General features: G+C 38.9%; 6 protein-coding genes across 6 annotated transcripts; 3 read left to right on the forward strand and 3 right to left on the reverse strand.

Moving 5' to 3' along the window:
- Positions 1-1,613: 1,613 nt before the first annotated feature.
- On the forward strand, positions 1,614-3,852 carry PKNH_1255300 (dynactin subunit 2, putative; the record flags this gene model as incomplete). The annotated part of the gene is made up of 2 exons (XM_002259858.1): positions 1,614-3,585; positions 3,695-3,852. 2 exons carry the CDS (start codon positions 1,614-1,616, stop codon positions 3,850-3,852), a joined length of 2,130 nt encoding a protein of 709 aa, XP_002259894.1.
- Positions 3,853-5,038: 1,186 nt separating this feature from the next.
- PKNH_1255400 (kinetochore protein SPC25, putative) lies at positions 5,039-6,725 on the forward strand (the record flags this gene model as incomplete). The annotated part of the gene is made up of 7 exons (XM_002259859.1): positions 5,039-5,159; positions 5,323-5,388; positions 5,658-5,707; positions 5,806-5,902; positions 6,023-6,124; positions 6,340-6,435; positions 6,607-6,725. 7 exons carry the CDS (start codon positions 5,039-5,041, stop codon positions 6,723-6,725), a joined length of 651 nt encoding a protein of 216 aa, XP_002259895.1.
- Positions 6,726-7,501: 776 nt separating this feature from the next.
- PKNH_1255500 (conserved Plasmodium protein, unknown function) lies at positions 7,502-10,895 on the reverse strand (the record flags this gene model as incomplete). The annotated part of the gene is made up of 2 exons (XM_002259860.1): positions 7,502-8,646; positions 8,858-10,895. The coding sequence occupies 2 exons, from the start codon at positions 10,893-10,895 to the stop codon at positions 7,502-7,504; spliced, it is 3,183 nt and encodes a 1,060-aa protein (XP_002259896.1).
- Positions 10,896-13,531: 2,636 nt separating this feature from the next.
- On the forward strand, positions 13,532-14,941 carry PKNH_1255600 (isocitrate dehydrogenase [NADP], mitochondrial, putative; the record flags this gene model as incomplete). Its single annotated transcript, XM_002259861.1, has 1 exon — positions 13,532-14,941. One exon carries the CDS (start codon positions 13,532-13,534, stop codon positions 14,939-14,941), a length of 1,410 nt encoding a protein of 469 aa, XP_002259897.1.
- Positions 14,942-15,774: 833 nt separating this feature from the next.
- On the reverse strand, positions 15,775-17,104 carry PKNH_1255700 (inner membrane complex protein, putative; the record flags this gene model as incomplete). The annotated part of the gene is made up of 2 exons (XM_002259862.1): positions 15,775-16,311; positions 16,451-17,104. 2 exons carry the CDS (start codon positions 17,102-17,104, stop codon positions 15,775-15,777), a joined length of 1,191 nt encoding a protein of 396 aa, XP_002259898.1.
- Positions 17,105-19,965: 2,861 nt separating this feature from the next.
- PKNH_1255800 (ubiquitin-conjugating enzyme E2, putative) lies at positions 19,966-20,754 on the reverse strand (the record flags this gene model as incomplete). The annotated part of the gene is made up of 1 exon (XM_002259863.1): positions 19,966-20,754. One exon carries the CDS (start codon positions 20,752-20,754, stop codon positions 19,966-19,968), a length of 789 nt encoding a protein of 262 aa, XP_002259899.1.
- Positions 20,755-22,063: the final 1,309 nt, after the last annotated feature.

A 22,063-nucleotide genomic window follows, 5' to 3' on the forward strand; every position in this document is an offset into this window, starting at 1 on the left:
GTTACAATGGCTTATTCATACAAATGGTTAAAATAACTGATGAAAAGGAAAAAATGAAACGAGCGGCAAATTTTTACAACATGGCCTCTTTCATCTATTTAATCACATGCTCTGCTACGTTAAACATGTAGAGAAAAGAAACACACTTGAAATTTCGCACCACCTGGGGATGATTTTCTTTTTTTCTTTCTTTGCATACACCATTTTCAAGTATGTAAAAAATTATATGACATGTTTATGCGCCACAATTTTTATGTGTACAGAAGGGAAACATTTCCCCAAATTGCTAATTCTTCAAACATGGTAAGAAACCAGTTAATCGTTTAAGTGCGGCATAATTTATGTGTTCCCTCCTATGTTCTCCGAAAAAAGAAAAAAAAAAAAAAAAAAAATCCCCCATACATTGCACACAATTTCCAGCGGGTTAAAAGGGTTGTAGCATTTTCATAGTTTGGTAAAATAAAGTGCAAAGATGCTCTGTTAGGAAGGTGCCGCCCTGCGCTAAAAGACGAATCACATTCTTTTGTCTATCTCCTATTGCATTGTGTAGGATTTCTATAAGTACACCTTCTACAACTACACCATTCATATAAGTAGGTTTAAAGAAATAAAACATTGATTGGCGAAAACAGTTGCGCATTGGTTAAAAGGCGCACAACTGCTTATTGCCCGCTAAGAATTACAAAAATGGGTGAATAAAAATACACGTAACATATCAATCATGCTAAGGATAAATACGTCTAAATGTTCATCCAGTGTGCACGAAGAACATTAAAATTTTAACAAAAATGTGGTAGTATATACTTCATTTCCCTCTTTTCATTCTTCGTCAAACAAAGCAGACAAAGTCACTCACATAAGTGAATGCATGTTTGCTAAGGATACAAAACAAGCATAGAAGAATTACCACCCTTTTGCTTTCCTCTCTGAGTGCGCTTTTATATAAACGGGCGGAAATGTAAGCGCACAACAGTTGCGTATAGGCCACCCCTAAATGGTCAGCACGCGGTAAAATTACTGTAACAGTGAAAAACCAATGTAAAAAAAAAAAAAAAAAACCTCCTTCTCTTTTCTTGCAACCGCCTTGCTCAATTCATGCTTTTAATTCGTTTTATTTTTTCCGTTCTTTTTTTTTAGCAGAACTATATGTCCTTCATGACAAAAAATAGAAAAGACCATTTGCTGCCTTTCTGGTACTTTTCTTCAACGGAAAAAAAAAAAAAAAAAAAAAAATGCTGACAGAAAAGGACAATTTTTTTTCACACAATGCTTACAATCTTTGCAAAAACGTAAAATGTCCTTTTTTGCTCACTTCGTTGTGCTAATTTTCCACGTGAATGTGTGTGTATCCCCTTTTTTGCACATTTTCGTGGTTTTATCATTCCACATAAATATCGTTGCAACGATCAAAAGGAAAAGGTGAAAATATTATAAGTGAAAAAAGCTAGCTACGTGAAAAAAAAAAATTATGAACAGTTAATCAAAAAAAAAAAAAAAAAAAAAAATATATATATATATATATTCTTTCCGAATCATAAATCGTATAAACTTTAAGAAAAAGGGGTTAGGCTAATCTGGACGCACATCCAAAGGGTTTCTCAGACAGGGGGGAAATGAATAAAGTGGGGAGCACCAACTCGGGAGTAGAGGGGGAAGAAAAAGACGGAAATGATGGCAGCGACAAAGGTGACCACAACACTGGGGACGAGCATAGTGCGAAAAGTGAACAATCTGGGGAAAATGTCTTACGTGAAAAGACTCAGCAGAATTGTTCCGAGAAGGAATCCGAAGAAGGCACCCCAAATGATGCCCCAAATGATGTCCCAAATGATGTCCCAAATGATGCCCCAAAGGATGTGGACAACTCGCACGGAGAAGAAGAACTAAAGCTAAGTCGAGCAGAAAGCGACACCATCGAAAAAAGCAGAGAAGAACCAAATGCGCAAGGTAGCAAAATATCCACAACGTCAGTAGACGAGGAAAAAGAAGAACACGAAATAAACATTATTGCAAGTACGGGCGATGATTATACAGTTCATGAGAAGCCACCAAGCATTGTGAGGGGAGAAAGCGAAAAAGATAGAGGAAAAAAAATAAGACACAAGAGCTTTAAAAGAAACGATACATATAACGAAGCAAAGAAGGGAGAAATAAACTCTAGCAGAAACAAAAAAATAATGAAAGAAAATTTAAAAGTAGATATGCGGGATTTCTTTTTTACCTCCCAGGAGAAGGATGTCTACGAATATATTCCAGACACGTCGAACTACGCCATATGTCATAATGAAGCAAATGAGTTGTATAAAGATGTTGTCACCATGAATAAGCATTTTCTGGACGAAATAAATGTTAACATATATTCTTCCCCTCTGGACACCTACTTATCGAGCATGCTAGCCGCCGTAAAGGAGGACTCAAAGCAGAGGGAAGTAAATCCTCTATTTCGGGCGAATTCAAAAAGCGAAAATAGCAATAACAATAACAACTTATCAGATGAAAAAAAAAAAAAAGAACAGAGCGACATCCTGGATGAAAGTCCCATGAATAAACCGCTATATTCTTACGAGTTTTATAAAAATAAAATTTTTAAGCATTATCATAATAACGGTTTAGTCATCGAAGTAGATCCTGCAAAATTGAAATATAACAACTCCACGCAGTATGAATATGATCAGAAGGTGTCGACTAATTTAGATGACCCCCTGTCTTATTTACAAAAATTAAAATGCGAAGTGGAAGACATAACTACCTACATTAATGATTTAGCTAATAGAAAGAGAGAAGCATACGACCCCGATAATCCATACGAAAAATTAAACGAAGATGTAACAGAGCATGAACAAATTGTTAAGAAAATTATGCATAACCGTGAGCCACCTGAAATATTGCTGGAACTTTTTTCACTAAAAAATGACATCGATGATATGATAAATGATGACAATTTGAGAACACTACTGAAATCGGAGAAGGCGGAGAAAATGGCGTCCAAACAGGGGGATACTACTTCTCTTGATAATTGTAAGAGAGAAGTGGTCAGAGATATCCTCAACCGGCTACAGAACTGGGATGATGTTTACCCGAAAAAAGGAGAACCAACTGATGAAAAGAACATCCAAAAGGACACACGGGGGAACTCTTTTCCAAAGCAAGTGAACATTTACACCCTACAAAATGGGAAAGAGAAGGAAATTCAAACTGCTCACCTACTAACGCTAGAAAGAAAAATTGCAGATATTGAAAAGGCCTTAGGGATAGATAAAATGGCCATGCTTCCATATGATGATCTGAACCACGCCATACTGGATTTATACAATAAATTAAGCCTGCTAGATTCCATCAAATTAGAGAGTGTGAAGAAAAAAATGCAAAACCTGCAATCTGAATTTTTAAACTTAAAAAAATTCAAAAAAGATCTTTTGAACATTTCCAAAGATCGAGGAAATTATGAAGAATCCATTGATGAACTTTTTAAAATCTTAGATCTCTGGAAGAAGACTCACCATATAATTCCAAACGTGTTGGCAAGGCTTCACCAACTGAAACGGGTGCATGACAACGCGCAGTCCTTCTCTTCCAGGCTCGACGGTAGGCACAGTGTAAATATCTTCACCTATACTACTGTGGATATGTTGTCACAGGAAAAGGCCTGAAACCAAATACACACATCTTCATCTTCACTCCCCCCATTTCTCAGATTTGGAAAAGCAGCAAAGCAAGCTAGACGAAACACTCAGCCTGGCTGAGCAGAACATCAAACTGATCAACTCCAAGATTGACCAGAATGTCCATTTCCTGCAAGACACGTTAAGGAAGATGGAATCTGAGGGGGGTTCCTTCTCGAATAACGAGTAAAGGGATGGGCCCCTTAAATGGGAACAAAAAAGGGAAAATGGAAAGAAACGAAAGCATCATTATTTTCGTTTTGCTCACAACTTTATGGAAAAAAAAAAAAAAAATTCTTTCAGGATATCCCCAAAATAAGAAAAAAAGAGCAGCCTTATTTTGTTCCTTTTTCCTCTAACTGTGTTTCCCGCCCGATATTTCCCTTCGGCACATAAACCAAACTCGGAGAGAAAAAAAAAAAAAAAGAAAGGGGAAAACAGCGTGTCATCATTTTTTCCCTTTCACTCATCCGTTCAAATCACACTCAGTATTTTTCGTATCACCAATTTTTTTTTTTTTTTTTTTTTTTTTTTCTCATTATACATAAGCTGCAATTATTCCTCGCGGCACACCCAACTATGCTCTTTTTTTTTTTTTTTTTTTAAGTCGTTATTTTTCCTTTTTCTGTTTTTCCCGGGGGAAATATTTGCCTGCCATTTACACACCCTTTTGCTAGGGAAAAGGCGTATGCAAGGTGCAAACGCCGGAGGAAGGGCTGATTCCAAGGGGTTATGGGAAGCAAGCGGGTGATAGAGATAGACGGCTATACACAAACAGGATCGGTCCATCTCCCAACTTAACGCCGGAGGTGTACGGTAGGCCTACTCCTTCATCTCGAATGACAAGCGGAAAGGTTCCCTCTTTACCCCTTCTCAATTTCTTCATCCATTTGGACCAACAAGGGATCCCCCCTTTTTCTCAGGGAAGGAGGCATAATAGAAGAACCTCCAATGTGTATGTCCACTCGCTTCTTTTAAGAATTAATAAGGCGAAAAGGTAAGACAGTGAATTTTTAGGGAAACGCAGCGGAATTGGCACATGCGTGGGTGATTGCACTTCCGATGAGTTCGTCCATCCATCCAGATTTGTAACGTTATTCTTTTCCTTATCTTCGCCGATATAACTACGCCAAAGTGAGTGTCGAGAAATATGCACATAGGGGCTGCCCCGCGATTGTATCACTCCGCGTTTTTTTGCGCAACCTTTTGAAGTGGTGAAGTATTTCACAGAAATGAATTCGCCTCCTGTGTGTTGCATAATTTGCATATGTCGCGTAAAATAGTTAACAAGAAAGATAAAAAATCATTCTCATTTTCTCTAAAGAGCAAAACATAATAACACTTTTTTCAGACACAAGAGTACATGATTCATCAAAATGGAGGATGTGATTAACAACAGCGATGTAAAGCGGGCCATGCAGCAACAGCTGAATCAAATGGTGGAAGAAAACGAAAAGCAGTACAACGACTTAATATCATATATCGAAAATGAGAAAAGTAAGTTGGATCCAAAATGTGCCAGGGACGCCATGTAAAAAGGTGGCCTCGGGATTGACACATTTATTAGCTTCCTTATGCATGATGCTATTGTATCACTTCGATTATGCCTCTTCATATTATATGACCCCTCTTCCGCCATTCTATCATCTCCCCTGCGCAGAACAAATTGAAATCATGAAAAACAAAACGAGGGAGAAGAAAAGTTCAATAAACAGGATAACCCACGGTACGACAAACATTGACAAGTGAAGGAAGAGGATGAGGGGGCGTGCACTGGTCGTCATAACAACACGTCTTTATGACTTCATTTCGGTCTGTCCATGTAGCCCCTAAAAACCTGAACAGGGGCAGACATACCCCTACATATGTCCTGCCTTAGCATATGTGTAGTTTTTCCTTCGCCATCGATTAACCCAATTGTGTATCTTACCTCATGACATATATCGCACCAGATGTCACACAACACGTTATACCCCTTTTCCCCCTCACTTGAAGAAATCGAAGCCAATACCGTCCTGGTCACAGAACTGAAGGAAAGCGTAATGGTAGGAGGCAGAACAAATTGGCCCATCTGGTAATTTCTAATTCCCCCCGCCCCTAGTGACAATTACACATGTACCTTATGATTTACACCCATCCGAAGGAGGAGGAGAAAAAACTGGACGAATACCCCAAGCTGATTGAAGAAATTAACGAACAGCTGAATTTAATTTTAAAAAATTTCGACTCCTCTAAGTTGGGTACGTGACCTGTATGAAATTATTTACCCCCTCTGGAAAAATATTGCCACTTTTCCTTCATCTGGTTGATCAGTACATGTTGGCTCCCCTTTCACCAACTTTCGTGAAAACATTTCGTAGAGTACAACACGGTCAAGCTTCACAAGGAGTATATTCAAAATGAGTGGAAAAGAAAATTGGGCACCCTTTACAATCTTCTCGGATTTGAAATAATATTACAAGGTCTCTGCAGAGGATGCGCTCCCCTTGCGGAATTAGGCTCCGTAGAGACATTGCTCGTCCATGTATATGTGTGAAAATGTGCATGTCCCCATTGTGTGCAGCGGTGATCTCCTTTAAACTGTTACAACTGAATTTATGGCAGGGCCTGTCTGCACTTTTTCCTCCTTGAAAAAAAAAAAAAACACCCGTTGCTTATTCCTATCTCCACCTTATAGATGACAAAATAGTAATCGAATTTTCTAATATTCAACCCGGGGATCCACAGAAGAAATATCGAGCCACCGTCGCTTTGCACAACGGGACCTACGAAGGTTTGACGAGTCGCTTTTTTTTAAATGACCATCTCACCACGGAGGAGCATTCCTCCCAGGCACAGAGGCGATATGAAGTTGTTATGTAGCAACGTTATGTATGCACGTTATGTATGCACATTTAGCATACACAGCTACATTCCACGCTTTTTCCGTTGTTCGCCTCCGTAGCTATCGAAACCGCCCCGAGACTGAACAAATTTGACGATTATGTAAACGGCCTAAATAAGGGGCTGCCCTTCACAACCTTCTGCTGCTTACTCAGAAAGTCATTCAAAGAATTAAAATAATGCTTAAAAAAAAAATGTGTCCATCGTTTTGATTTCCTTTTTTTTTGGGGGCACTCACCTTCCCAAGAAGTTACACTCCGTAAATATCTGCTTCGTGAAATGGTGTACACATTTTTTTTTTTTTTTTTTTTTTTTTTTGTGTGTGTGTAATAGTGATTTTTAAAATGGAAAAAAAATGGAAGGAACAATTCTTTTTTTCTCACATCTTTATTTGCTTATCATACAATTTGATAAAACAGCACACACCTAGTTTGTAAAAATGTTAATTTGATTTTTCCCATGAGCGGAAGGGAAGTTCTCTTTCTTTTTGTGCACTTATGTTTAGTCCCTGCTTACATCCTTTTTGCTTGAGGCATAACTCTAATCGGTTAACCATGACGGGGATATACCTCAAATGTGAACATGTTGTCCACCGTCAGCCAAGTCAACTACAAATGATAATTCTTCTCTTCCCATTTGATTAAATAGCAAAGTGTATTCAAGCAGACATGGGAAGATGATCTGCCGGGGGGGAATACTATAATTCCATTGGTGATTCAAAATTTTAACGTGCGGAAAGAATGCATCCTTTGGGCATTCATTCAATTAGTTTTTTTTTTTTTTTTTTTTTTTTTTTTATTGTAAAGTGCATATAAAAGCGGAAGAACATGTGGTGCAAACGATGTGGTGATAATAGCGGGTATCAAGTGGTAGCGGGGAACTATATAGAGATGCCTGCAAATGGATGAACTCAAATGGTTTTACTCCAAATGGGGCTGTTTCCAATGTTAGTCGCTTTACAAATTGGTGGGATGCATGAAAAAAGGAACCTCCTTCAGGGAGGTCTTCAGCTCGAGCCCATGCGAAGGAGACAACAGTGAATGAACATAGTTCGAATGTTCATAGGTAAGGAATAAATGATTTGGAGTGTCCACAAATTTGTAAATTTGATCAAAAGCTAGTGCTCTGTAGTAATAAGGCCCTGAACTGGCTTCCGAAGCCTCCCCAGATGAAAAAAAGTCACCTCCCAAGTTGGATGCGCTACTGCATTCCGCACTGACGTAAGATGATGATGCATTCTCCGATGGGGATGAAACAAACATATCGGAATAATTCCTCTTTCCAGCTGTTATGTCTTCATGGTAATGAAAAAATGTTTTAAATTGTCTTTTATCACACCATCTCCACATATTCAGGAAGGAAGTAGGTAAGTTACACCCTTCCATTTCTCTGTCCTTTCCCTCTTTTACAATAGTATAAATAAATGACTCATCGGAAAGGATTTTATCTTTTACCAAATTATCCTCTCCTTTATTTACAACCTCCTTCTTGGGTGTCACCAACGGATTCAAAATTATGTTATCGTGGAAACCACTGTACTTTTTATTACTGCAGTAGGATCTCGAGTTATAATTTCGTTTCAAATTGAGCAAGTAAAGCATTTTCTCATTTTCTCTATAACTTTGCGTTTCTGTAATGGGACTTTCGTAATGCAAACACGTGGAGGGGTACTTATACCTCAGATCAAATAAAAAAATGGAATTGTTTGAATTTAGGGAAGTTAGCGATATACCCGTTAGACTAAAATCTTGAAAATAATTTTCACTGTTAAAATATTTTTTATCATTATCATAGTCAATTAGATTATAATTCACGTAAGAGACGTAGTTTGGCATTCTCTTATCATCAATGATGATGTTTTTTTTGCTCATAACTATGTTGGTATTATAATCGAAGCAGGTAATTTTCTTCAATTTTTCCATCAGTTTTTTTTCGCTCTCCACCGCCCCGCTTTCTAAGTCTATACGGTAACATATCGCTTCGTTAAGCCCCACGGTGCATTTTCCCTTGTCACTCATCACTATGTTTTTCACTTTTCCTCCTTCACTGATTCGCTGAGCGTCCAGGTGCGCGATTCGCTTCGCCGATATAGGGTTCGTTCCTGTAGTGGAGTAACATAACAAGGGAAAACAATTACAGTGGACTGAAACATACCGTATAATTTACAAGCTCCTTCTCCCATAGGGGGTGAACAACACACACAAACACAAAAAAAAAATAAAATAATAAAATAAAAAATAATACACAAATAAATATATGCACAATTACATACACTCACAAACAAATAGTGAGAAGGCATTCACTCTACGTACCTTCCAATGAGAAGGAATATATAGCCGACTCGTCAGCCACAAGGAATGTATCATCCCTCAGGTTCACCGCATCCCTGGGAAAAAGAGCGTTCTTCCCTTCCCATGTGAGCTGCGCCTCCAGCAAACGAGTAGGAAGCAAGGAATTCACATCGTTGACCTTCCACAAATTTATACACCCACACTTGTCCATGGAGAGGAAGGAACTAAAAGAGGGATACAACTGACTGTGCTTGTTGTGAATCAATTTCAGTAAACCTCCCTGTGCACCATTTGACCCCCTTGTCTTATGCACAAAGTAATTCTCATGCACGTAGTTGCTTTTCAAGTTCCATCTCCTCTGTACATGCTTCTTTAATTTTATTTTATATTCAAAAGAGCTGATTTTATTTCCATATGGAAAAATATCATCATAAAAAACTTCTCTGCTTCTGCTCGAGCTACGTTTAAATTTATCATCCGAGGTGCAAAAAATTACACCCTCTCTGTTTTCCTTGCTTAAATAGATGCGAATGAATTCATACAAACTGAACAAGTATCTCATGTTCATAATATTATTTGTGTGAAGTACCTTCTCTCCATTTTTTATACTCTCCTTTGCTTTATCCAGGGCGGTATTACTACTACTACTACTAGTACACTGGTCTATATCCCCCGATCGTTTTCCTCCCTCCTTTGTTGAGTATTTCCTTCCCATGGGGTTATTCCCTGTAGCACATTCTTCCATTTCTTTGTTCGTGGTGAGATCACCTGGGGGGGGTACCCCGTATTGTCCATCCGAATTTCCACCTCTAAATTTCTCTGCTTTGTTTAAAGTGGAATCTTTTGTGCTTGAGGTTAGGCCTCCGTTTGAGGGACCATCCTCAGGGTCATGCACCCGACCGATGAGCGACTCGTAAGTGAGTAGCTCCCTCTTCATCTCGAGGTGACTGTCCCAATTATCCTCCATACAGTTTGACCCCTTCAAAATATAAAACTGATACTCTTTATTTTCATTTAAAAAACGTATAATATCCTTAACATTTTGTCTGAACGGATTTACATGGACATTGACATAAAAGAATCTATTAAATATTTCATATGAACATTTGCACAAAGGCATTAGTTTGATTACCTCATTAAAGGTAAAGAACTCACTTAAAAGGAGGAAGTAGAGAAAACTATTCATAATCTTGATTAGAGGGTTCCTAAAATTCACATCATCGATATCACTGTAGTGGTCGCTAGATTGCGAGGGAAGTCTTCCACTCAGCGGAGATTCCACCTCCGCATTTATTGCTTTTCCATGATACTTCCGAACCTCACGCGCGGGGAAACCACTCTTTACACCACTTTGGAAAGCGCCTCCCCCTCTTGCCTGATCCGCCAATGCAGCAACGGTCCCCTTCAACATAACCACTTCACTAGCATTGCTATCACTTCTGCTCCTGCCAACGTAGTTTATTTTCCTCTTTCTTCTAACAGATTTCTCTTGCACAGAATTTAGAGAAGCGTACATGCGAAAACTTAGCTTGTTCCAATTTGTGTAGTAATTTGTATAACTGTATTTATTAAACGGGACCAGGAAGTACACAAATGAGTTTCTATCAAACAGGGATTCCATTATGTAATTCGTTTTATACCCCTCGTACAGAGAGTAATACGAATTGTCATCATTTGAGACACATTCTATGCAACTTGAATCTTCTTCATCATCCGTTTGATCATCTTCTTCATCCAGTTCACTTCCGGATGTCAACATCGCGTTATTTCGATCATTCCTACTATTTTGAGCTCCTCCTCGAAGGACTTTGTTTCCTCCGTTATGAATGTATCGCATGTTTCCAAATGATTGAATGATATTCTTCTCTCTACTGGGGTGTTCATTTATAGCAGCCCCCTTATGGATGGCGCTGTCCTTTTCCTCCATCCTGCAAGAAGTTGTCCTACTTAATGCACCCACAGAGAGTTTCCTTACCTCATTTTCATTTTTCCTACATTCGTAAAATGAATTATAATCGTCATTCTTCTTTACCATTCTGTCCAACGGGAAAGTGTCCATATGTTCTTTCTTTTTTCTTTCTTTCTTTTTTTTTTTTTTTTTTTTACCCTACTGCTCTAATCGTTTGGTTACTTTTTTTTTTATTTATTTTGGCATGAAGAGAGTGGATGCTTCTTTGCCCATTATACGCACGTGACAATGGATATTCAGAGATATATGCGTGCGGGTATCCTGGCCGAAGATAATGCGACTCGGCGTGAACAACTCTAATTGGGGAAAGCAAACGACTGTTGATAACCGCTTCAGTGGGGCTCAGCGAAAAACGTTATGTACTTGTACACTGATACATCGTCCATACAAGGGTGACACACACGCATTGACATATAACAATGTGCAATGTAATAACCGGGCGGGGATCCTTCCAAAACGCAAAAAAAAAAAAGCAAAACTTGTCTGTAAAAAAGGAAAAGGAACCTTCTTGGGCGTCTGGAAAAGAATGTTTCAAAAATGGGGCTAATTGGAAGAAGGAAATGATCAAGTAAAAAGGGGGGATCGAGAGAACTGTACCCATTCACATTCTGCTAATTCCTATGGATCAAAGAAAAACTGACTAGGCGTCTTTTAAAACTTTTCCGTTACTCGTGTAATTGGAAGGATATGAAGGGCCATGGATTTGTGGCAAATGGAATTCCTCAATCACTTGGGCCAAACTTCTACAAATACATGCGTGACCACTCACATACGCTGACTTGATCGCCCAATAATGTGAACAAGATCCCTAAATGGGGTTAACTCGGAAAAGCGGGAAAAAAAAAAAAAAAAAAAAAAAAAAAAAAAAAGAACCGCGGTGAAAAAGGAGGCAGGGCGAAAGGAGTGGTATGGCGAAATAGATGTGCCACCATGTTACACTTTTGTCCTTCTCCAAACACTTTGCTCATGTCCCAACTTTCTGCGGCAAAAAAAAATGGCACTGACACCGAATCAAATGATGTACACTGGTGTATCGTCCCTATACCCTCTTACATGAAGATGAACAACATAGGCAAATTATCAACTTCGGAAGGGGATGGAAGTATCGATACACGCCATGCTCACACGGGCTAGGATCCTCAAGCACATATAAGAAAGTAAAAAAAAAAAAGAAAAGGGGGAGCCTAACAAATTTAAAAAGCTTTTTTTTTTTTTCTTTTTTTTTTTTTTTTTTCATATGCTTCTGTTGGGTGTTCACGGTGCTACACGAATTCATGTTACATTTGCCCACCCCCTTCGTGCAAATAATGTACGTTGATAGATACACATATGAATAAAAATACATATGTTCATTAGTCTCCCCTTGGAATTTCACTTAAGCCTTGTCAGAGAAAAAACAGATAGTTTATCCCCCCTTTTCATAGGCAATTAAAATAAAGCGCGCACAGGGTTGATGGTATCCCTTCTACATTTTTTTCAGATTATGAATTAACAATTTCTGAGGGTCAGAGAGTGGAGGGGAAAAAAAAAAAAAAAATGTGCAGGGCTACATTTTCAATATATACAATCAGCATAAATTGTAAAAAAAAATTGTCACGCTTTTTGCATTTTTATTTTTAGTCAAAGGTACCGAACATGTAGTATGAAGAAGAATACTCTTCCTTTATCCACTTTAGGGAAGTGCGCCGAAATTGTTTTACTTCTCTTATTCGGGCGCGGGCAGAAACTCGAGGAAGGCACACAAATGATGTAAGAGGCGATTTGTAGTTTACAGTTTTCTACCCCCAATTTGCACATACTTTTTTTTTTTTTTTTTTTTTTTTTTGCACCACTGAGGGAAGGTACCGGGGCTCCGCTATGAGTAAGTACCCCCCTCCTGAACACACGCAGGAAGGTAAAATAATAATTCCACAAAGTTGGTTCACAGCTACTTCTTCCTTACACCACGTACATTAGCTCTGCGCGATAACATCAACGGGTGGCTCCAACGAAGTGGTACTCCGGCGCTATTTTGTGTAGCCCTTTTTTTGGTGCCACCGTTCTTTAGGCAACCCCTTTTTGTGTAACACCTTAGATGCCCCCCCTTTCCTTACCTATTCATACGGAAAAAAAAACACACCAGTAGAGAAACTGTTAGCTTGCTCAGGATCCTCCATACCAAGATCAAGAAATTTTCCATAACACATGTTCCTTCCTCTTCGTTCCGCTTTTTTTTTTTTTTTTTTTTTTTTTTCTCCTACACACGAAGGGATACACGTCAAGCTGTTTTTATGAGCTTCTTCCGGAGTGACGACAGGGAAAAGTCCGAAATAAATAAAGCGCTACAATAGAGGCAAATTTATCGCTCTCAATTTATTGGGACGAAGCCAAATAAAGCGCATAGAAGCACGACCAAACTGCATAAATCAACTCGGAAGTGAACACAAAACGGGCAGAGAAACAGAAAATCATATGAAAAGTGCCGCTACACAGTGCTTGTACCAAGTGAGGCTTCAACCTTTGCCTATCAGATTAATAAACGAAGGGGAAAACTCATCTCCTGAAATATTTTCCGGAAGTGGAAGGAATCCCCATCGGATGGGCGCATGCAAAAGAGGAGTTATCATCCCCCCCCCCGGAAAAATTCCCACTAATCACACGTGAGTAAACCCAGGAGTGCGTAAGTTTGTGTACATCCCCCACCAAACGAATCCACTTCATCATTTCTTTTCTTGGCAACGCAAAAAATGGGAGGAAGAACGCAGCTGTGGAGAAACCCCTGGATCCAAAATACCACCAGGCGAAATGCGAGTAAAAGCGCGGCCTTCAACATCTGCGGGAAGGTGAAGGTCCAAAACCCAGTAGTGGAGTTAGACGGAGATGAAATGACAAAAATTATTTGGAAGGATATCAAGGAGAAACTAATCCTTCCGTACTTGGACCTAAACATAAAATACTTCGATTTGTCCATCGAAAATCGAGATAAAACTAATGACCAGGTAACACTAGAAGCAGCAGAAGAAATAAAGAAATCGTCCGTAGGAATTAAATGTGCAACAATTACACCAGATGCAGCTAGGGTTAAAGAATTTAATTTAAAACAAATGTGGAAAAGCCCAAACGGAACCATTAGAAACATACTAGATGGCACAGTATTCAGAGCACCTATTTTGATAAAAAATATCCCGAGGTTAATTCCCAACTGGAAAAAGCCAATAATTATAGGAAGGCATGCTTATGCTGATCAGTACAAGCAAAAATCCTTAAAAATTGATAAAAGTGGAAAGTTTGAAATAGTTTTTACACCAGATGATAAATCTGAAGTTATGAGAGAAGAAATTTTCCACTTTAAATCACCGGGGGTTTGTCTCGGAATGTACAACACGGAGGAATCCATCACAAACTTCGCTCTCTCGTGCTTTCAGTATGCACTAGATTTAAAGATGCCTGTTTATATGAGTACGAAAAGTACTATACTCAAAATATACGATGGGCTATTTATGGAGATTTTCCAGAAAATTTATGACGAGAAATTTCGCACTTTATTTGAGAAGAACAACTTATGGTATGAACACAAGCTCATCGATGACATGGTTGCTCAAGTATTAAAATCAGAAGGAGGATTTGTATGGGCTTGTAAAAATTACGATGGAGATATTCAATCCGATGCAGTTGCACAAGGCTATGGAAGCCTAGGTCTAATGAGCTCCATCCTAATGTGTCCAGATGGAGTTACTTGCGTCTCAGAAGCAGCACATGGAACCGTTACACGTCATTATCGATGCCATCAAAGAGGAGAAAAAACGTCCACCAACCCTATTGCTTCTATCTTTGCCTGGACAAGGGGATTACAACATAGAGCCAAGTTAGACAAGAATCAGCCTCTCCAACTATTCTGTTATGCTCTAGAAAGTGCATGCATAGAAACTGTAGAGGATGGCCTAATGCCTAAGGACCTTGCTGCCTGTATAAAGGGGCTTAAAAATGTTACAGAAAAGGATTACCTCTTCACGGATGATTTCATTAATGCCATTAATGAGAAACTGAAGTTGAAGCTCCTCGCTAATCAGGCGAAAAATGAAGCTCAGGCAGCCACCACCACCAAACTGCAGAACGAAAACTGGAACAATTATGCCCCACAGGAGCATTCCTCATGATTGGATCTCTCCGTGGCGCTTCTTACGCGGCGGGCTCCTCCTATTATAACATATTTTATTATACCATAGTTCATTATGATAAACTTTATTGTGTGTGCCTTTCTTCTTTCCACAACCTTAACGCACCCATGCATGTGCATACATCAAGGTGAACTTCAAAAGGAAGAGTGCACCCTGCAGCTGGTGCGGATACCACACTATGCTGTACACAAATTGTAACACATCAACCATCGAATTCGACGAGACGGCGTGGTATCCTCCATTCTTCTCACAAATGAGGAGCAAACCGTAACCGCTTCAGCTCAAGCAAATCGGCATTTTTTCAAAAAACAAAATAAAAACAAATGCGTTGTGGGGGACCATGCAGCATATACGAAAAGATACACAACATGGTGGAAACAAAAAAAAAAAAAAAAAAAAAAAAAAAAAAAAAGACATCCATCCAATGATATACAAAAATTACAAAACGGAACAGTTATATAAGTACAAATGTTGGTTAATTATTACTCTTAAATTTTAAAATATTTAAAAAAAAGAAAAAAATTTAAATAACAGGGTAATAATGGAAAAGGAAGTTTTTCCTGCAGCCAGGGGGGTCATTCAACCTGCCCCCTCTAATGCATATAAATACACACACGTAGAGAGCTGCGCTTGAATAAAGCCTAGAGCAAACGCACCTCGAGAGTTCACCCTATATAAGTGTGAACATCTCCACATAAAAAAAAAAAAAAAAAAAAAAAAAAAATTGAAGAAAACCACTCTACTGACATGGTAAAACGGGTCACATAACGGTGCATCTTCCCCCTCCAGATAATCACGCAAATGAAAACTTCTCACATCAACACCACACTGTTCTTTTCAAAGTTGCTAAATTGGGGCAACTCAATTTTCCCATTCTCGTCCTTGGGAAAATTCCTGAGTTTGTAGTACACCTCCTCAAACTCTTTGCTGTTTTGTTGGATCATCTCCTTGATCTTTTCTTTATCTTTGAATAAGTCCATTTTATTAGTGTCCTTACCATCTAGCCAGTTGTTTATGATATCCCATATTCTGTTGAAAATATTACGAGACTCATCAATCCCTTCGAAGAAGCTTATGCAATCTCTTTGACGGTTGTCCATTAAAATATCACCATACTTTTTTCTGCACACTTCACAATCAATGTCCATTTCGTGCACAGGTGGTATGGTCGGGTCGAAGTAAATTTCCTTAGTGTTCAGATCCCTTTTTATTTTTGCAAAAGCTAATTTGATGACTTTAAAAATGTACTTTATGAAATTATGGATATATCTGACCACATCCTTGGGGGTTATGTGGCATGTCATATCCATATCTTGGAGAAGGCCCTTGTTTAGTTGAAGTTCGCCGCCCTGCAGGAAGAGGCGCAAAGGGAAAGGGGAAGTTAACCATGCAACATGTAGGAGTGGATAAAATGGGGTACATGTCGATAAGGCGATGCAACTACGCGGAAATGCTATAATCCATCGCATCATACTAAGTGCTCCCTACCCGGTGCAAGGGATAAAATCCGTTGGTAAAGTTGCACAAGCCGTTATTCTGGAAAGACTCTCGCACACACAGCGGAACATTCATGTAGGTGTTGCCAAGATTCATGAATTGACCATTCAGCGAATAGTTCAGGTCATCTGACAGATAGGCATACGTCAATCTGTTGTTCTTGTCAGCTACATATTTTCCTCCAAAAGGGGCATTCTTATCTGTATCACTAAGGGGCATAGTATAACTGAACTCCCCCATGTTATTTTCATTAATGGAATTACTTGGATACACAACATATGGATTAAGGTCTTGAGAAAAGGAGCTATTCAAGGAAGTGCATTTTTTATTGCACACTTTCCGTTTTTTATTTTCTACTCTTCGAATAAATACCTTTGAATTGGGGGGCTTACAACTGAATGGATTTCCTGGACACCCGAAGGTCATCGACGGAGTGTTACTCTTATGCTCATATTCTTGAACTATGGCATTTGGGTAGTTATAATATTCCTTGTACTGTGTCTGTGGAATTCCTATGCTTTCGCTCGTGTAGCCATCTATGGTATACAGTCTACTTACGCTCCCAGGCACTGTGTCATTTGTTTCATCAAAACTTTTTTCCACCTTGTTCAATTTTTCATAGTTGTGCGACGGGTCCGGAAACATGTTTGCGATTGGGGGGAGCGCTTTGGTAGTGGAGGAGTGAAATACTGTTCCTGATACGACGGGACTGATCGGATAATTGTGTGTACCTGTACTGCTACGTTTGCGTGATACAGTTTGTGCAATGTGGTTGGGGATGAAGATAGGGCGCTATGATACGTTATTGTTGTGTTGCTATTTCGTTGTACGCTTTCTCCTTATGCTTTCTAATGGTGCAATCATTCAACACGATCACCACTGTTTACGTCTCTGTTTCGTTGTATGTTTTCCTTTCTGCTCTCCCCTTCAGTTGATAAACATGGGGGTGAGAAGTGCAAAGGCGTCGGCAACCTGTGTGCATATAAAACACAGCTTTGCGAAGATGTTCTGTTTCGTGAATAAAGCGGCGTACACTAAGGGGGGAAATTAATCACAAAAGGGATGCCCAAATGGTAGAATTTTAGCCAAAAGAACGACAAAGAGATAACAGTTTACGCGATTTCTGCATTTATCCTTACGTGCAGGTGTGATGCATGCAGGAGCGGGGAACAGTTTTGGTGTCTACTCTAACGCACCATCGGTTGTAATAAACATTTTTGCAATGCGAACGCGCGAACAATACTAAACGGCTGATGCAGTGCAGAAAAATCAGATGTTAAAAAGAAACACGTACAACAGGGGAAAAAGACAAATTGTGGGAGCAATGCAGAGACAGGACTAAACTGCCTTTATTGGCATATACACATTTAATTTTTTCAAAGTACGAAAAAATATGGAGAAAAAAACGATATATTTTGCGCAAACGTTTCTTAATATATTTTTTAAAAAATGACGCAAGGGGCGAACAGGGGCAACATACGGACATGCGCACACGGGGGAATGGCTGCATGAATTCGTAGTGCACATATGTATACAGACGTGAAACCGCGTACATGTGTATATTCGCATACGTACAAACTCATACTTAAATTTGCAATTACGATTGCAATTATGTATACACGTATATATGTACACTTTCGCATGTTTTCTCATACTTCCTCCATGCGTACGCACGTACAATCACTCGTGACACGGATTTATGAGTGTTCCCCCATTTCCATTTTCAAAATCCATGCCAGAAAATACTCGCGTTCGAAAATACGAATGTAGAAAGCGCAGGTGCACACCACGTCATAAATTCGTTTTTGCCATGTGCGCCAAACGATGCACATTCACGAGTTATTTAACCAAAAGGGGAAATGAAGATGTGCGATTGACTTTTTCTAACAACGCTAATGTTACTTCGGAACATGTTTTTAGGAACATCGCACCTGCATAACCAAATAGATGAACAGAAAAAAAAAAAAAAAAAAAAAAAAAAAAAAAAAGTTATTGAAAATTGCATGAACAGTTCAGGTGGGTGTGCAAAAATATGCCAAAAAATTACCTGCACATAGAAAAAAAAAAAAAAAAAAAAAAAAAAAAGAACATCGAGAGAATGCAACTAAAAAAGGCTATTTTATAAGCGGCTATTTTACAACTGCAACTTATTTTGCAAAAAAAATGCATTTTCCAGTGTGTATTTGAAAATTTCCCGCTTTACCTTTTCACTTGTGTGTATTAACTGATTGCCCCCAATAGGTGTAATTGCTGGGCGGTATTTTTCACCCAGCTCGGGCGCCCGCCTTTGGACAACTGCTATTCTGTAGAGAGGCAAAATAACCAGAAAAAAAAAGTGTAAACATATTTAAAAACGAAAACTGTCTGTTCAATGTTTTTTCTGCAGAAGAGTTACATTTAGCTGGCAAAAGCTCGTCCGCCTTCTTCTCAACTTTTGAACATTTTTAATTACACTTTTTTTTACACTCATTTTATGGGTAAATATTTTCAATTGGGAGATTTTTTTTTTTTTTTTTTCGTGTGTGTTTTGTGTGCACTGTGCTTAAATTTTGTTAGCAGAAACAGGTAGGCTTGTAACGAATGGAAAAAAGGAAAATCCCCAAAATGGGTATGCCATGAACGTTATATTTTGACTTTTCCAATCCGCTTGGCTTAATTTGCCATTTCACCTTTTTCATTCGTTGCACGTTTCCGTTATTTTGCCGTTGCCCCTTTAAATCCAGCTCCCACCTAACAGCGAATTGCTACCAGCGTTGTTTACTCCACGGCGATGTGTTCCCCTTTTCGTTTAAAAAAAAAAATAATAATAATAATAACAAAAAATGTGCGCTAAAATAAATGTGCCAATTGTGCTTCTCACGAATGTACACATGCGTGCACTGAAAAAAGAAAGGTAGGGAAGGAAATAAAGGAAATGTTCAAAAGGGGAAGTTAATGCCACCCCGCTTTCTCCTTAAACCACGCCATTTTGTTTTTCACTACAGCTTCTACATGCAGCCCGTTAGTTCCTTACATCACGTTACTTTGAAAAATTATTTTTTTAAAAAAATGATAAGGTTCTACATATATGCGCTTGTATTCACGTAAATGGGGATTTTTTAAGACGACCTTGTAGCTACATTGCGTACCAAAATGTGAAGACCACTGAGTTTGAACAAACGTTAGTAGCATCCACAACCTCGCACAAGTCGGTTGTGCCTTTAAGGAGTGAATGAACTACGCGACATTTAAAAAAAGACGAAGAATTGGCAAAGGTGCCAAAAATATACGCACTATATGTACATCCACCAAATGGATGCTAAAGTGCCCATGGCGAATGTCCGTGTGTTGAAAGGGTAGCCCGTAGGTTCCCAGAACAAACTCGTTTTGATACCTAGAAGGGTGATGTTTCAAATGGGTAATAATATTAGGAAAAGAAGAAAACAAAAAAAAAAAAAAAAAAAAAACGCATTAACGTACAAATATGGAGGTGGACTGCTCCCAACGTATGAACCGCATGTCCACCCTCAGCATTTATCATCGTGGTAGAGAAAATTGTTCTGGTTGCTCCCCGGTTTCGCATCAGCATGTGTGTAATTATCAATTGGCAATTTTTTCTCCTTAGCAGAAGATAACATAGATATAATGGATAGGACTAAGCCGGAAATGGATAAACTAGGGTTGTAGTCATCACCGAGCAGGCTTAAACATATGTCTCCATTAGAATACACATGAGTATGTTTAGGTGGCTTCTGTAAAAAATAGACAATGGGGGGCTTCAGAGGATAATCATCTGGAAATATTATCTTAAGTTTGTAAACTTCATTAGCATATATAGTATTTTGCAATCCTACATATTTCACAATCCAGATTCGGATATTATTTGGGTGTACATCTAGGGTGCAGTTAATAGGGGGGTTATTCAGAAAGTTATGTAACTCCTTCTGTATTCTGTAGTTTGCGTTTCCCATGTTGTACTTGGTTCTCATGTGTTTCTTAACGCTTGTCGATGGTTCTAAGCTACAGCTCTTGTTAGCACTATTGTGCGGATTAATCGTGCATAATCGCTTTGTAACCCTGTTAATGTGTTTGTGTGTATTTCTTTTCTTCATTTGGGGTAATATCATACCTTTTGCCACTGCTCTTTTTAGCTTAGTCCTTGAGCTATTAGTTATATTGATCAGTGTGCTCCCCCATGATGTATTTTCGCCAAATGGATTACTATTTTTCAAATTTTTGCATTTCACAAAATTGCTCTTTAGAAGTAATGTTAGTAGGACTACACACCATGTTATTACACATTTCCCTAGCTGCATTCTTTTTTTATTTTAATTTTTTTTTTTTTTGCTTACTATTTGGTGAGATGGGTTATTCACCCTTTCCATGCCATTCGTAGCTGTATTCCTCTTCGTGCGTCCACCTTTTCATTTGAGGGGCACCTTTACTATTCGACTATTTTGGGGTGAATAGAACAAAAGGGGGGGTTATCACAGAATTGCGTCTGGTAGACCTCTATACGACTGTACCTTCCTGTATGTTTTCTTACACGCCCCAGTGGCTTCTACCTCTAGGAGAGTCAGCCTTCATGTGAAATGAGCGCTGCATGCTGCCTACTCCTCTATAGCAGGTTATATTTCGTGTATTTATAGTTCTCCGAATTATCCTAATCTAATATGAATCCCTTATACACCCTTTTCGCATGACCTCCTTGGTGAAAACTCCCTACATGTGGCAAGAGCCCAAATCAAGTCAATCCCTCGAATGGGGGTGAAAATTTTATTAGGAAAAAGGGGTTACACAACGTTGAGCAAGGGTAAATTGGTGGCTTCTGTTGGCAGATCCTTCTTTACCACTTTTTTTTTTTTTTTTTTTTTTCTTCATATTTACTCAAACGTATGAGAGAGCAGCAGAATATATTTTTTTTTTCAGTATTATTAATTTTCGAAAAAAAAAAGATATAACGAGGAAAAATTCCCCATTTTATAAGTATTCCCGTTTGGTGTGTTTTGCCCCTTTCGCAACTCCAGGCAAGGTAAGTATCTTCCCTATGTATGCACCTGGGTATATGAACCTATGATATACCTTTTGAGTTACAAGAGAAGCTCTGCATAGTGTGACAGGGGAACAAACCCGACTGCATATTCACCCACGAGATAAATCTTGACGGGGAAAACGGCCTATCTGGTGAAGAGAAAAAACTGAACGTGAACTCATCTCTCGATGAATATACCATATGCACACACCCTACCACCGTGTGATAACCCCCATTTGCAAATTCCTAATTAAAGAATTCTTAGCACAAACCGGACGGGGAAAACGCTGGTGACTCTCCCACGCCCTCCACAAAAGTAATTTCTCCAAACCATTTATTTCACCCGCTACCATATCGGGGATCCTCAAGGTGAGTGCCCCTTGAGCAAAGATGTCCCTCCCCCCCATGTAACAGTGAAAAAGGAGGCATGTGAACGGGTTAGCGAACAAGCGGGGAACAGAAGGTAGATGAGCCAACTCCAGCGCCGCCAAGTAAATAAAGCATTATCCTCTCTTCTTTTATCCAAAATTGAGTACAGTAAAATTTGAATATATAATACGCGAGTACCGCTTTTCATGTGCCCCGCGTTCTGT

The sequence above is a fragment of the Plasmodium knowlesi genome, assembly GCF_000006355.2.
Source record: "Plasmodium knowlesi strain H genome assembly, chromosome: 12".
In the NCBI taxonomy this organism is placed as follows: domain Eukaryota; phylum Apicomplexa; class Aconoidasida; order Haemosporida; family Plasmodiidae; genus Plasmodium; species Plasmodium knowlesi.